This window comes from Gouania willdenowi, chromosome 21 (assembly GCF_900634775.1).
Source record: "Gouania willdenowi chromosome 21, fGouWil2.1, whole genome shotgun sequence".
NCBI classification, from domain to species: domain Eukaryota; kingdom Metazoa; phylum Chordata; class Actinopteri; order Blenniiformes; family Gobiesocidae; genus Gouania; species Gouania willdenowi.
The window spans coordinates 24,659,875-24,672,701 of NC_041064.1; the positions used below are offsets into that span (position 1 = coordinate 24,659,875).

A 12,827-nucleotide genomic window follows, 5' to 3' on the forward strand; every position below is an offset into this window, starting at 1 on the left:
CGTCTGTCTGTCTGTCTGTGTGTGAGGTGATCGTCACGGCTACCTGAAGCTGCCGTGCTGCGATACATCATGGACCGCTACTTGGTTAAAACCAGACAACCATCCAACAAAGGGAACCCATTCAAGTTCCTCCGTCATGTCCACCCAAAGTTCCACAAACATGGGGACAGAGATGAACCTGTAGCAACGATTATGAACTGGAAACTCAACTAAAGCTAACTATGCTAAGCTAACACACCGACACACAGACTGGGCTAAGAGCTAATGCTAACCACTCCAAATAAGGAACAGACCAAATAAAAAGAACACTTCTTACTGTCATAAAACCACAGACAGCCACCGATTTGTTTATGTCAGATTTAACACTTGTATGGAAGGATAAAAACTAACATGTCACATGTTGTGTAAAATAAATGTTAGCATAAATACTAATGTCAGTATTAATCCGTCCCAATTTGTGAAACGCAATATTTTTTAATTATATTTCACGTGTTCACAGACAAAGCTGGTCTCATTAGATTAATGTAACTATTGAGATTATTACACCTAAATATACTGAATGATTAAATCATCAGCTTGATCTGGTTCAATTATAGGAAATCAGAGAAATATTTATCAATCATAACTTTATGTAACTCATTATCAGATAAATGAAACAAGATTCAGCAACAGTAAAAACACTAATGGAGTTATTTTTGCTTTTCATGTGCTATTTTTTTTTTTAGAAAATAATATAATTTTGAAATGAGGAAATAAATTAATTACATATAACACTAATAGTGACCCACATGCACTAATATATTCCATAAAATATCAGCTTATGAACTCTTTGAGTCAGCAGCTATTATAGCCTTTTTAAATGTGTCTAATGTTGATGTATTCACATTTATTTGTGTTTGTAAAAAACCTGTTTACACTAAGTTATGATTTTTTATTATGATTTTTTATTTAGCATGATTTTTATTGTTATGATTAATACCAGAAATTATCGGGATAATTTTTTTTGTCAATATCGCCCATCCCTATTGTAAACTTATTCATTTTATATGGTAAATTCTATATTCACAAATGTAAGTTCAACCAATTTACTCCCCTCTTTGTAAGCTTTCTGTGTGAATTTAAAGAACTCGTACAGTGCCTGTAGGAAGTATGCATTCATATAGTGGGCGCTTAAGGACAGTTGCCAATTACGGGCATAATAAAAACATACTCTGTCGCATTATTAAGGAGCTTATTTGCAGGTGCAAAGGAAAATAACGTGCAATTTCCCTGGTTTAATTCTACGAGACATGCGCATGATGAATGTGTTGGGTTTTTTTTTTTTACTAATTTTTATAATTTTGTTTTAATTATTGTTTGTTGTTGCCATTGTAGTGTTATTCTGGAGTCATTTCGTGCTTTGTTTTTTTTTTAATGTAGTTTTGTGCATTTCTGTTGTCATTTTAGTGTATTTTTGTATAAATATTTAGTTTTGTGTATATTGAGTCATTTTCATATTTTTGTTGTTTGGTGTATTTTTCTGTAATATATGTTTTTTGGAGCCTTTTGGATATGTTTGTGCATTTCTGTTGTTGTTTTGTGTACTTCCTGTATAAATATTGTTTAGTTTTTTGTTTTACACCATTTGTGCACTTTTTTGTATAACTGTTTTTTGTTGCATTTGTAGTGTGATTCTGGAGTCATTTTGTATCTTTTTTTAGTGTAGTTTTTTTGCATTTCTGTTGTCTTTTGTGTATTTTTTATTTAAATATTTAGTTTTGTGTATTTTGAGTCATTTTCATATTTTTGTTGTTTGGTTTGTGTTGGGGGGGGAATCCATTCTAAATTCATACGCACCAGTCCATCCACGTGTGCCTGCCTAACTTTCACTAAACTTCTCTATTGTCAGTAGTTAGATGTAGTGGCAGGTGTGTCGTGAGAGAAGCTGCAGTGATCAGGTGACCTTCACTATGTAACGAAATAACGATAACGAAAATAAAAGCTGGATAGGTGAAAGTAGAGTTTTGCAATCCCTATTTCTTGGCGAAGTTAGTGAGAGTGAAATTATTTCTACTGTCTCTAAATTGAAAAGTAAATATTCATGCAATAGTGATGGCTTAGATATGTATATTGTCAAAGAAACTAGACATTGTATTAGTAGACCATTAAAATATATAATCAATTTGTCTTTTAATACAGGTTTCTTTCCAGATAAAATGAAGGTGGCTAAGATTGTTCCACTTTTTAAATCAAGTGATAGGCATAGTCTCACAAGGCCTATATCTTTGCTTTCTCAATTTTCCAAAATTCTGGAGAAACTCTTTGTTAAAAAAGTTGCTTATTTTCTTGAAAAACTTTCCTTGATACATGATAATCAGTTTGGGTTTCGAAACACCCGCTCAACAGCAATGGCTTTGATGAAAATCACAGAGGACATTGCTACAGAACTGGAGAATAAAAATCACACAGTTGGAGTTTTTATTGACCTTAAAAAGGCCTTTGACACTCTCGATCCTGGTATATTGATGTCTAAATTACAGACATATGGCATTAGAGATGTAGTTTTAAACTGGATTAGTAGTTACTTAGAAAATAGACAACAATATGTAGAGTATATAGGCCATGAATCTAAGTTAGAAACAATACAGTGTGGAGTCCCTCAAGGCTCTGTGCTGGGCCGAAATTTTTTACTTTATATATTATTGACCTCTGTGAGGAATCAAAGATTTTACGATTTGTTCTTTTTGCGGACGATACTAATTTTTTTGTATCGGGGAAGAACTTAGGAACATTAATGAAAACTGTTGAACAAGAAATGGTCCAACTTCAGAAATGGTTTAATAAAAATAAATTGTCGTTAAACTTAAGCAAAACAAAATGTATGTTGTTCACAAATCAAAAATGTCCTGATGTTAATTTAACTTTAAATGGAATAACTATTGAGAGAGTGTCAGAATTTAGGTTTTTAGGAGTTCTCATTGATGAAAAATTTAGGTGGAAGTCGCACATAGTTTACGTAAGAAATAAAATTTGTAAAAACATTGCCGTTTTGAGTAAAGTAAAGTTTCTGTTGAATTACAAGGCAATGAGAATTCTATATTGCTCCTTTATTTTGCCATATTTAATGTATTGTTTGGAGATATGGGGTAATTCTTATATTACTAATTTAACGCCCTTATTTCTTTTGCAAAAAAGGGCTATAAAAATAATTAATGGAGTTGCTCTAAGAGAACATACCACAGGACTGTTTCTGAGGTCAGGACTACTCAAACTGAAGGACTTGGTTTCTTTACAAACTTTATTAGTTGTTCATAAAGCAAAACACTGTCTGTTACCGCATGGACTTCAAACCCTTTTTACTGTAAACAGTGAGACAAGCAGAAGAAATAACGGCTTAAAACAAACTTTTGCAGGAAATACCCTCAAAAAAATGTGTCTCAGTATCTGGTGTGATACAATGGAACTCTCTAGAAAATGATCTAAAATGTTGTTCAAATATTCTTCAATTCAAATATAAGTATAAACAGCACATACTTAACTTGTATAAAGATGAATGTGAAAATTGTTAAATTTACAACAACTGTTGTTTGAGCAAAATCATTTATAATAATTGAGAAATAAAATGTAAAAAATAATAAATAAATAAAAAAAAAAAAAAAAGAGAAAATTGTTAAAATCGAAAGTTGATTACATCTGTTCTGGGCTATTGTTATCTTTTGGCATCGGTGAGGTCATCTAATTTGTAACGTTTTTGTTAAGAATGGGGGAGGAGTTTATAAGATTTTTTTCTTCATCCTACTCCTGTTCTTCTTTTCATGGAATGTATTATTGTTGTGTTTGCTGGATTGTTGTACCAATTTATGTGGCATTACCATGAAAAAAGAATAAATAAAATGAAATGAAGTGAAATGTAGCAACATGTAAACACTTAGATCTGACCCAGAGCATAACACGACAGTCAATAACACCCTATGGACGGGTGTCGTGACACAGACTGTAACCGGACTAAATGGTGGTCCGTGATTCACTCAACACTCACATACTTGCACACATGTCTCGTAGACGGTGATCGATAGTGAAGCCCACCTGATCGATGTGTGTGTGTGTGTGAGACTCTACCTGAGACTCGAATCTCCTCCGTTGGTTCTGACACACACACGCGCCGCGAAAAAATGTGCAGCTTTCAACACAGCGGCCATTGTCGTCAATAACTTCCGGGTGAGCTCTGTCCGGTCTAAATAACGAACAATCAAACTAACATGAAAATAAACGTTTTGAAACATTATCACCAAATAAGGAACAGTAAAAAGTATGTTTCCTCAAAAGAGAAGTCCACGGGAGCGCACTACGACGCTACGGACGTGTGACGTGACACAGACTGTAACCGGACTAAATGGTGGTCCGTAATAAAACTTCCGGGTGAGGTCCGTCCGGTCTAAATAGCGTACGGTCTAACTAACATGAAAATAAACGTTTTGAAATGTCATCACCAAAAAAAGAACAGTAAAAAAAAGTATTTTTCCTCAAAAGAGAAAAGAGAAGTCCACGGGAGCTCACGCACGCACCGAAAGTGAGCTGGGCTGTGAAATAGATATAGATGGTGCGCTAGCGCCCCCTCACACCCAGAGGTCAAAAGTTGAATAGGTTTCATTTCGGGGCCGTCCAGAAGTGAAATAATATTAAAATAAACATTTTGAAATGACCAAATGACTCCAAAATAACAGATACACACACTCGGCGTATTTTGAACAGGTCGACCGAGTTTCAAGTCGAACTGGCACCGCTGTCGGGGAGATATTTGTTACACACACACACACACACACACACACACACACCTCCCTTGAATTACAGTATAGACGAGTACAGTGCCCGTCGGAAGTATGCATTCATATAGTGGGCGTTTAAGGAGAGTTGTCGATTACGGGCATAATAATATACTCTGTAGCATTATTAAGGGCATATTTGCAGGTGCAAATTAAAATAACGCGTGCAATTACCCTGGTTTAATTCTATACGACATGCGCATGATTAATGTGTGGGTTTTTTTCACTCATTTTTAAATTTTTTGTTTTAATTATTGTTTGTTGTTGCCATTGTAGTGTTATTCTGGAGTCATTTTGTGTATTTTTTTTAATGTAGTTTCGTGCATTTCTGTTGTCATTTTAGTGTATTTTTTGTATAAATATTTTAAATGTTAAGTTTTGTGTATTTTGAGTCATTTTCATATTTTTGTTGTTTGGTTTGTGTTAAGGGGGGGGGGGGGGGGGGAATCCATTCTAAATTCATCCGCACCAGTCCATCCACGTGTACCTGCCTAACTTTCACTAAACTTCTCTATTGTCAGTAATTAGATGTAGTGGCAGGTGTGTCGTGAGAGAAGCTGCAGTGATCAGGTGACCTTCACTATGTAGCAACATGTAAACACTTAGATCTGACTCAGAGCGCAACACTACAGTCAATAACATCCTAAGGACAGGTGTCGTGACACAGACTGTAACCGGACAAAATGGTGGTCCGTTATACAACTTCCGGGTGAGGTCCGTCTAGCGCCCCCTCACATCCTGAGGTCCAAAGTTGAATAGGTTTCATTTCGGGGCCGTTCAGAAGTGAAATAAAATTAAAATAAACATTTTGAAATGACCAAATTACTCCAAAAAGACAGATACACACACTCGGAGTATTTTGAATCAGTCGAACGAGTTTCAGGTCGAACTGGCAACGCGTCCAGGAGATATATCAAAACTATATCCTTTATTCATACAAAAAAAAAAACTTCCAAACTGTGACAATATACAATGGTATTTTTGAAATGGAAAGATTATTATTTACCCTTATTTATTTTATCTTTATTTTTTTCAATTTTGTATATGTGATTTTTATAATGTGCACTTTTGACTTGTTGTATATTTAAAAATAAATTAATAAATAAATGTTATAACAATAATTTTTTCATATATATATATATATATATTGTTTATCATTATACAACAACACAAACAATAACTCACAACTTTATTATTTAAAAAACATATGAACCAACTTAACACTAACTTCAGGTGCTAACTCACCCCAGCATCTTTAGATAAATTACGTCAGTTCCTAAAGCTCGCTTGCAGTTATTTCTGTCTTTAACATTCCCTCTCTGACGAGAAAATATTAATGAACTATTCATCATCATTTTGAACCGTACAAATAACACTTTAATAACTACAGACCTGTCCGTGGCTGTTCGTGCAGCAGTTAAATCTGTAGATGGTTTTATTATGTTTAGCCACCTCCCCCTCTTTCCTTTCTGTTTGCTCTACGTCAGGCTAGAACGCTGCGCATGCGCAAATTGAAGAAGGCCGGTTGCCATGGTTCTCAACTCTTGTAAACAGTTTATCATAAGATGAAAGCAGCTCCTAAAATAGTTTCAAAACGAAATTATCTGAGAAACCACATCATTTATTCTGTCCATCAGAGTGAGATAAACTAAAAACGTACAAACAACCAAAGTAAGTTTAATATTTTAAATTTGCATTTTACATTGTGACCACCAGAGTCTCCCCGTGAGCAATGTGTGAGTTTTTACAGCAGTAGAGGGATTTTATTCCAGCATTGAACTACTTGAGTTTTGTCAGATGAAGTTTGGCTTTAAAACAAAATATGAAAGTAATTATATTTAGTGTAAATCAGTTTTATTTTTAGCATAATTTTACATTCATAAGTATATACATTTAAAATTGTTGCCATGTTATTCACAACTTGTAGTTAATTTTTTTAATGGATAAAAATAAATTCAACAGACAAGCATGAAATGAAATTTAGTTTCTCTTTTTTTGAAAATAAATTATATTCTTAAATGTATCTCACCTGAAATATATAAAAAAATATTTTAGAGTTTGCTGATCAACAAAAGGCTAAAGAAATGTTGAATAATATCTATCTGTGTAATGATTTCTTACATCAAGCGTTTGATATTGATTTCATTAACTGTTCAGTTTGTGATATTCATATTATGTCCACTCAGCAATCTTTTTCTATTTATTTATTTACATGTAAGCAAACGAACATGTTTTGGATTTTATTATAGGGTTGGGATTTTGGGTCAGGATTCTGGTTTTCCATCTCTTGAGTTTGTTAGATTAAGTTTGGTTTTATGTGTTTTATGTATATATTAATATAAGTTTTTATTATTGAAGGTGCAGCTTCATGATGAGGGCAGAGATTGCAGAGGTGGTGTCCTTCATGAAAAGCCTTGTCAAATTAAAAAACAATGTGAAGGCGGAGAAAATTGATTTATTTGGAAAGCGTCTGGCAGTGGTGCTGCAGGAGAAGTTTGAAGGACACTGGTACCCTGAAAACCCCAGCAAAGGCCAGGCATACAGGTACTGCTCAGTGGGACACACAATGGTTTGTGGGTCATTCCATGTCATTAAAGTGTGGCAATTGAATAATTAAAGAACAATTGATAAACATTTCAGATTTTTTTTAAGACCAAAGTACATGGGATGTCCTGAAAATGTGTAAAAATGACTTGGAGTGACCCTTGTAGCTGTCCTCTGGTCAGCCTCAGCAGCTAAACACACTGATCCTTTTAGTGCTGTTCTCCTCTTTCTATCCACTAACCCCAACCAGTCAAAGCAGAGGGCGGCTACCTCTGAGCCTAGTTCTGCTAAAGTTTTGCAATGTAAATAAAGTTGAATTGAAATTGAATATTTGTGTTTTTCAGGTGCATCAGAGTGAATAATTTACATCAACAGGACCCAGAGTTGCTGCGTGCCTGCAGGGAAAGTGGGATTAAATACAGCGACCTGGGGCTGCCATGGGAAATCACTCTGTGGGTTGATCCTGGAGAGGTTTGTGGAAGGTGAGTAACAAAAACACACAATTAATCTTCACTCTTTTTTTTAGATTTTCTACTACTCTGATTATCCGTGATCGTGGAATTCATGTTCTGAATCTGAAAATGCAATCTAAACTTTTTAGTTTTTTCTCTTTATTCAAAATCTGGTCCTAATGGGCCAAATTGCTCAGTGAGACGTCACTAAACTTAAAACAAGAGGAACAACTCTGAATAAACAGGAAAAACTGTTTGTCAATGAAAGGCCAGTAGCTTATGTAAATGTATAATATGTCCTCTGCTATTTATTGCTATTGTTGAGTTTCGTGAGATTATTATGAAAACTATAGTCATTTGTCATCGTGGAAGTGAAGTGTGCATCTAGCCCATATGACATGGAAATGCATCACATACATGTTTTGGGACAATATCACACACATAAAAGGTCAAATTACATACATAATGCGTGGGATTTCGTGTAAAACTTGAGGGTGAGTCCAAAAGAAAACGGCTAAATGACAGAGACTAAACCCTCATGTTTTAGGACCATATCAAACATTTCAAAGGTAGTTTTCTCGTAAAATGGGATGCTGAAAAACAGCTTGTTTTTGTTTGTTTTTAATGTGTGTGTGTGTGTGTAATTGTTGCACAGATACGGAGAAAATAATTTCGACTTCCCAGTTGCCACATTGTCCAAAGACACGGGTAAAATGGTGTCGGAATACCACTCAGATTCTTCTGATGAGGAGAGCAAACGTTCCTCCCCCCTCACCATCCCCAACAGGAAGTGCTCTAACCAGGTAACCCATGGAGCAGAAATCACCTCCTTCCCCACTCACCTGTTCTTAAACCACTGTTGTTTCTGTGTTTGAACTTATCTTTAACTTTTTCCTTCCCCAGACTTTAAATGCAGCTGCTCCATCATGGAATCCTAAAAATATGAGGTCAGGAATGGGTGCCAGCAATCCACAGCCCCGCAACAGAACCCCCATTCCTTGGAGAAACAAACTATGGGTACCTCCTTTACCAGAGGCAAAGCCTCCTAATGGGACTCCAACCATAAATAATCATTTTTTTTATCAATAAATACAATTTAAAAATGACTTACCTATATATTTTCTTTTTTAACAAGTGTTTTATAGCTTGGATACTGATTGCAGGGTGACTACAAGTAGGAAGAAGTTATATTTAAAACTTTGAGACTTTTTTAATACCACGTTAAAAAAAATTTAAGACCAAACTTACGATGGAAATACAGACCAAAGGGAAAATATATTATTTTACAATTAAAGGCATTGATGTCAGTTAATAATATCCAATAAGGAAAAATGAAAGTAATCAGTTGTTCAAGAACATTTTTCAAATGTGTTTATTAATGTGGAAAGAGAACAAAAATATTGACATTGTCCTAAATTATATTTATTGTAACAAAATTCTCACAACATTTAATATCAGTGGACAATAAACTAGAAATCAAAATTGACTGGAACCTGTGAGCAAACCAAACACCAAAGTGCTTTTATCAGATTCTTCACTGTGTAATGCTATATGTGGAACTTTGATCAAAAATTAGGCCTTCTAAGAAAATGTAACCAACCCACATTAGCAGCCTAATTTCTGTCCTGGCTAATGAAACTTTATGTTTCTATTATGGGCCCACCTTAGACATAACAATGTGAACACACTATTTTCATTTGAAATGTTGTGAAAACAGAAATTCTGGGATGAGGTAAAAGAGGTAGGTGAGAAGGTAAGGGAAAGAGAAAATGTCTGACTGGACATCAAGGCATGTGTCTGAGTTCTGTTGATTTGTCTTCCAGCTCCCTCTCAACTAGAGCTGCAACAAATTATTAATTTCATAATCGATTAATCGGTCGATAAATTATTTGATGAATCCGATAAAAAACACCACATTTTTAATTTCAGCCTGTTTATTCGTCCCATTGTGAATGTAGTGGTAGGTCACCCTAAGGTAGACTTCATTAGCTACACGTGTCCATATATCAGCAGTGAGACACAGTTTGCTGTTTGTGTTCATTGCATTCTTCACTTCCTTTAAAGTTTCTTCATATTTTCTCTCCATGAGCTTTGTAAAATGTAAAACATAAATTGTGTCGTTGAGGGCAGAATGTGACCTGGATTAAAGGTGAGGATGATTGTAGTGAAGCTTCATCTTCAACCATGGACACAGACCTCATGTCAGTGATCATCATGTAGAGGATGTTCTCAGTCACAGCTTCTCTCTGTGGTTACATCATGTGTTCATCACCATGAAGCCTGTCATTGTTTGATCTTTTCTGATGAAATGAGAAAGATAGTATAGCATTAGTATGTATTATAGCACAATTTACTACAACTAAAGTATTAACTTGTTTTATATGCAGTATTAGGTTAAGACATGTTCATAGTCCAAAGAGCAAAACACACACACACACACACACACACACACACACACACACACACACACACACACACACACACACACACACACACACACACACACACACACCTACCTTGAAACAATTAAACAAATTTAAGTAGATGTGATAAGTCACTTTAACCCCAGTCTAAATGTAATTAATCCAGCCTCACTCCATTACAGACCAGACTTTATCTTTAAACTATTACCACCATTCTGTACAAGTATATATATAAAGCACATTTAAACCCTGCTTAAGATGATAAAATAAAATAAAAAAGTATCTCAAACACACAACGTGATGGAATAAAACTTTTTTTAAAATTCCAAGCATTTTATCATTTTGTTCCAGTGTTTTCTTTACTACTACATCTTTGTTTTTATGTGTATTTTTTAGTCTTTTAACTTGTTGGACATTGAAGCAAAACATAAAAAAGGTATAAATTATGATCAAACTTAAGCATAAAACACAAGTGAATCATAAAACTTAGTTACTAATTTGTTCAAGAAATGTCTTTGGAGTCATTAATATCAACTTTTAGCCTCAAACAGGTGAAATAAACCATTTACATTTGAATGTCCCCATTTTGGACTAAAAATCCAAGTAAAGTGCCAGTAACCGTAATAATAATAATAATAATAATAATAAATCCTTACGGGAACAATAGGGCCAAAAACCCCACCTCATTATTTCATGAAGATTTATGTATAAACTAATAATGATTTGTCATTACTATTTACTTTTAGTTTAGTGTAAGTTCATTTATTGTTGATAAAAACATTTAATTATAAAATTATATCAAGAAACAAAACAATAAAAGAAAAGGAAAATAACTATCAATTATTGTTTACAGTAATTCAAAGAGATACAATCAGTGTTATGATGGATGGTGAGAGAAGACATAATGTGTAATGTTGATGAACAAGTTCGGATTAACTATGGCTGGGCCTGCGGAACATCTCAGTGCAGAATAGCACGTACCACGTTCCTGAGAATTCAGTCAAATGACTCAGTTCCACCGAATAAAACAAATCAAATTGTGCAACATTGAATTGCCTTTGAAACGATATATCACACAACTATTTCCCCATAAAGTTGGAAATTTACAGAAATAGAGGTGGGCCCCTGGGCTCCATTAAAAAAAAAAACAAAAAAAAATGCTCTGAGCGTCATAGAAGAACAACACAGTGAGTAGCGTTTTGAGTTCGGTAGTCCGGCCTAATAAAAATCAGTCTTTCGGTCAGTTTTGTAACCAGTGGATGGCAGTAATGCACCTTAATCAGATAAAGTTCAGTGATAGCCTAATCATTGTCTCTGGTCCAAGAGATGAACTTGGATGAAATAGAGTTCCATGCTTGAACAGTCGCTGGTCGAGCCTTGTTAAGACGTGCAGTCGTATGTTCGAGGTTGATAATATTGATCAGGCTTTGAGACCAAAATTATTTCATGCACATACCTGGAGTAAACCTATGTTTTAATATAGTTTTTTTTTCTTTTTTCGCAGAGGTAAAACCTGCAAACACCAACTTGAGCTTAATTTGTGTTAAAGTTACATCAGAATGATAATTAAGGAGACAAAATGTGGGATTAAAAATGTAAAAAATGTTCAGTACGTCTGCTAACAGAGTTTACATGAGACCAGAATTCAGAAATGATTTGACAATCCCAAAACATGTGTAAGAATGTCCCAAGTGATGCAGTTCCACATATATGGCAGTTTTTTGTAGATTGTAATTTCATTTGGAATCTCTTATAGGGTGTAATGTAAGCTCTATGTATGGCATTGAAGTGAATTAGTTATTGCGCTAGATTTTTGGAAGTTGAAGTGAGGTTGCACCAGATCTTCCTCCAATCTAAACTGCCCAGTTCCTTATTCCACACGGATTCAGTTGGTAGAACTTTAGCGCTATGCTCTATCAGTTCATGGTATATTAAAGAAACAGAGGGTCTATCCAGTAACTTAGAGATCAATTTTAGCATGGGATGTGCCTAAAGGGGAGAGTTCCAGGGAACTCCATAAGCTTTTAGGGCTGATCTTAGCTGAAAATAAACAAAGTAAGTGAAAGCAGTAAGTGAGAAATGTGTTTTTAAATCCTGTATTGGTCGAAGACCGTGAATGTTGTAAATAACAGTGTTGTATTAATTTTTTAACGATGTCAGTAGTTTGGCCTGAATCTCTGTGAAGTTATTTTTTTGTAAAGTCTCTATTGATTGTATTTTGTTTTCAAGATTTGTTATTTGTCGAACTCTTGTCTTTGCTAGAGTTGAAGAGAATGAGATACAGAAACACGGATAAAACACTTAGTGGCCTCCCATAATATCTGTGGGTTAGAGCACTTTTGTGCATTAATGTCCAAAAACTATTTTAATTGGGTTTTAAGTGAACTGATAAATCCTGAGTTAATTAGTAAGGACGTATTTAGTCGCCACCTTGGTGCTTTTATTTTAATATTGGGTAAATCAATGTTACACAGTAGTGCAGAGTGATCGGACAGTGGTCTCGGTAAAGTAGTGATGAATATATTTGTGTTAATTTGTATTATTCTGTAATTAAAGCTGGGCTGAGAAAAATATAATCTATCCGGGAGAATGTCTTGTGTCTAGCA

The 12,827-nt window shown here is 34.6% G+C and overlaps 1 protein-coding gene across 1 annotated transcript; it reads left to right on the forward strand.

The window, feature by feature from the left end:
* Nucleotides 1–6,398: 6,398 nt before the first annotated feature.
* Nucleotides 6,399–9,636, forward strand: LOC114455174 (protein BTG3-like). The gene is made up of 6 exons (XM_028436228.1): nt 6,399–6,473; nt 7,161–7,346; nt 7,691–7,828; nt 8,454–8,601; nt 8,702–8,815; nt 9,622–9,636. Exons 2-6 carry the CDS (start codon nt 7,171–7,173, stop codon nt 9,634–9,636), a joined length of 591 nt encoding a protein of 196 aa, XP_028292029.1. The 5' UTR covers nt 6,399–6,473; nt 7,161–7,170.
* The last annotated feature ends 3,191 nt before the right edge of the window (nt 9,637–12,827 follow it).

Bases quoted from the DNA above. Each gene is read 5' to 3' on its own strand.
- LOC114455174 (XM_028436228.1), top strand. From the start codon at position 7,171: ATGATGAGGGCAGAGATTGCAGAGGTGGTGTCCTTCATGAAAAGCCTT. The intron at 7,347-7,690 runs GTACTGCTCAGT...TGTGTTTTTCAG, and splicing joins AGCAAAGGCCAGGCATACAG to GTGCATCAGAGTGAATAATT. The intron at 7,829-8,453 runs GTGAGTAACAAA...ATTGTTGCACAG, and splicing joins CCTGGAGAGGTTTGTGGAAG to ATACGGAGAAAATAATTTCG.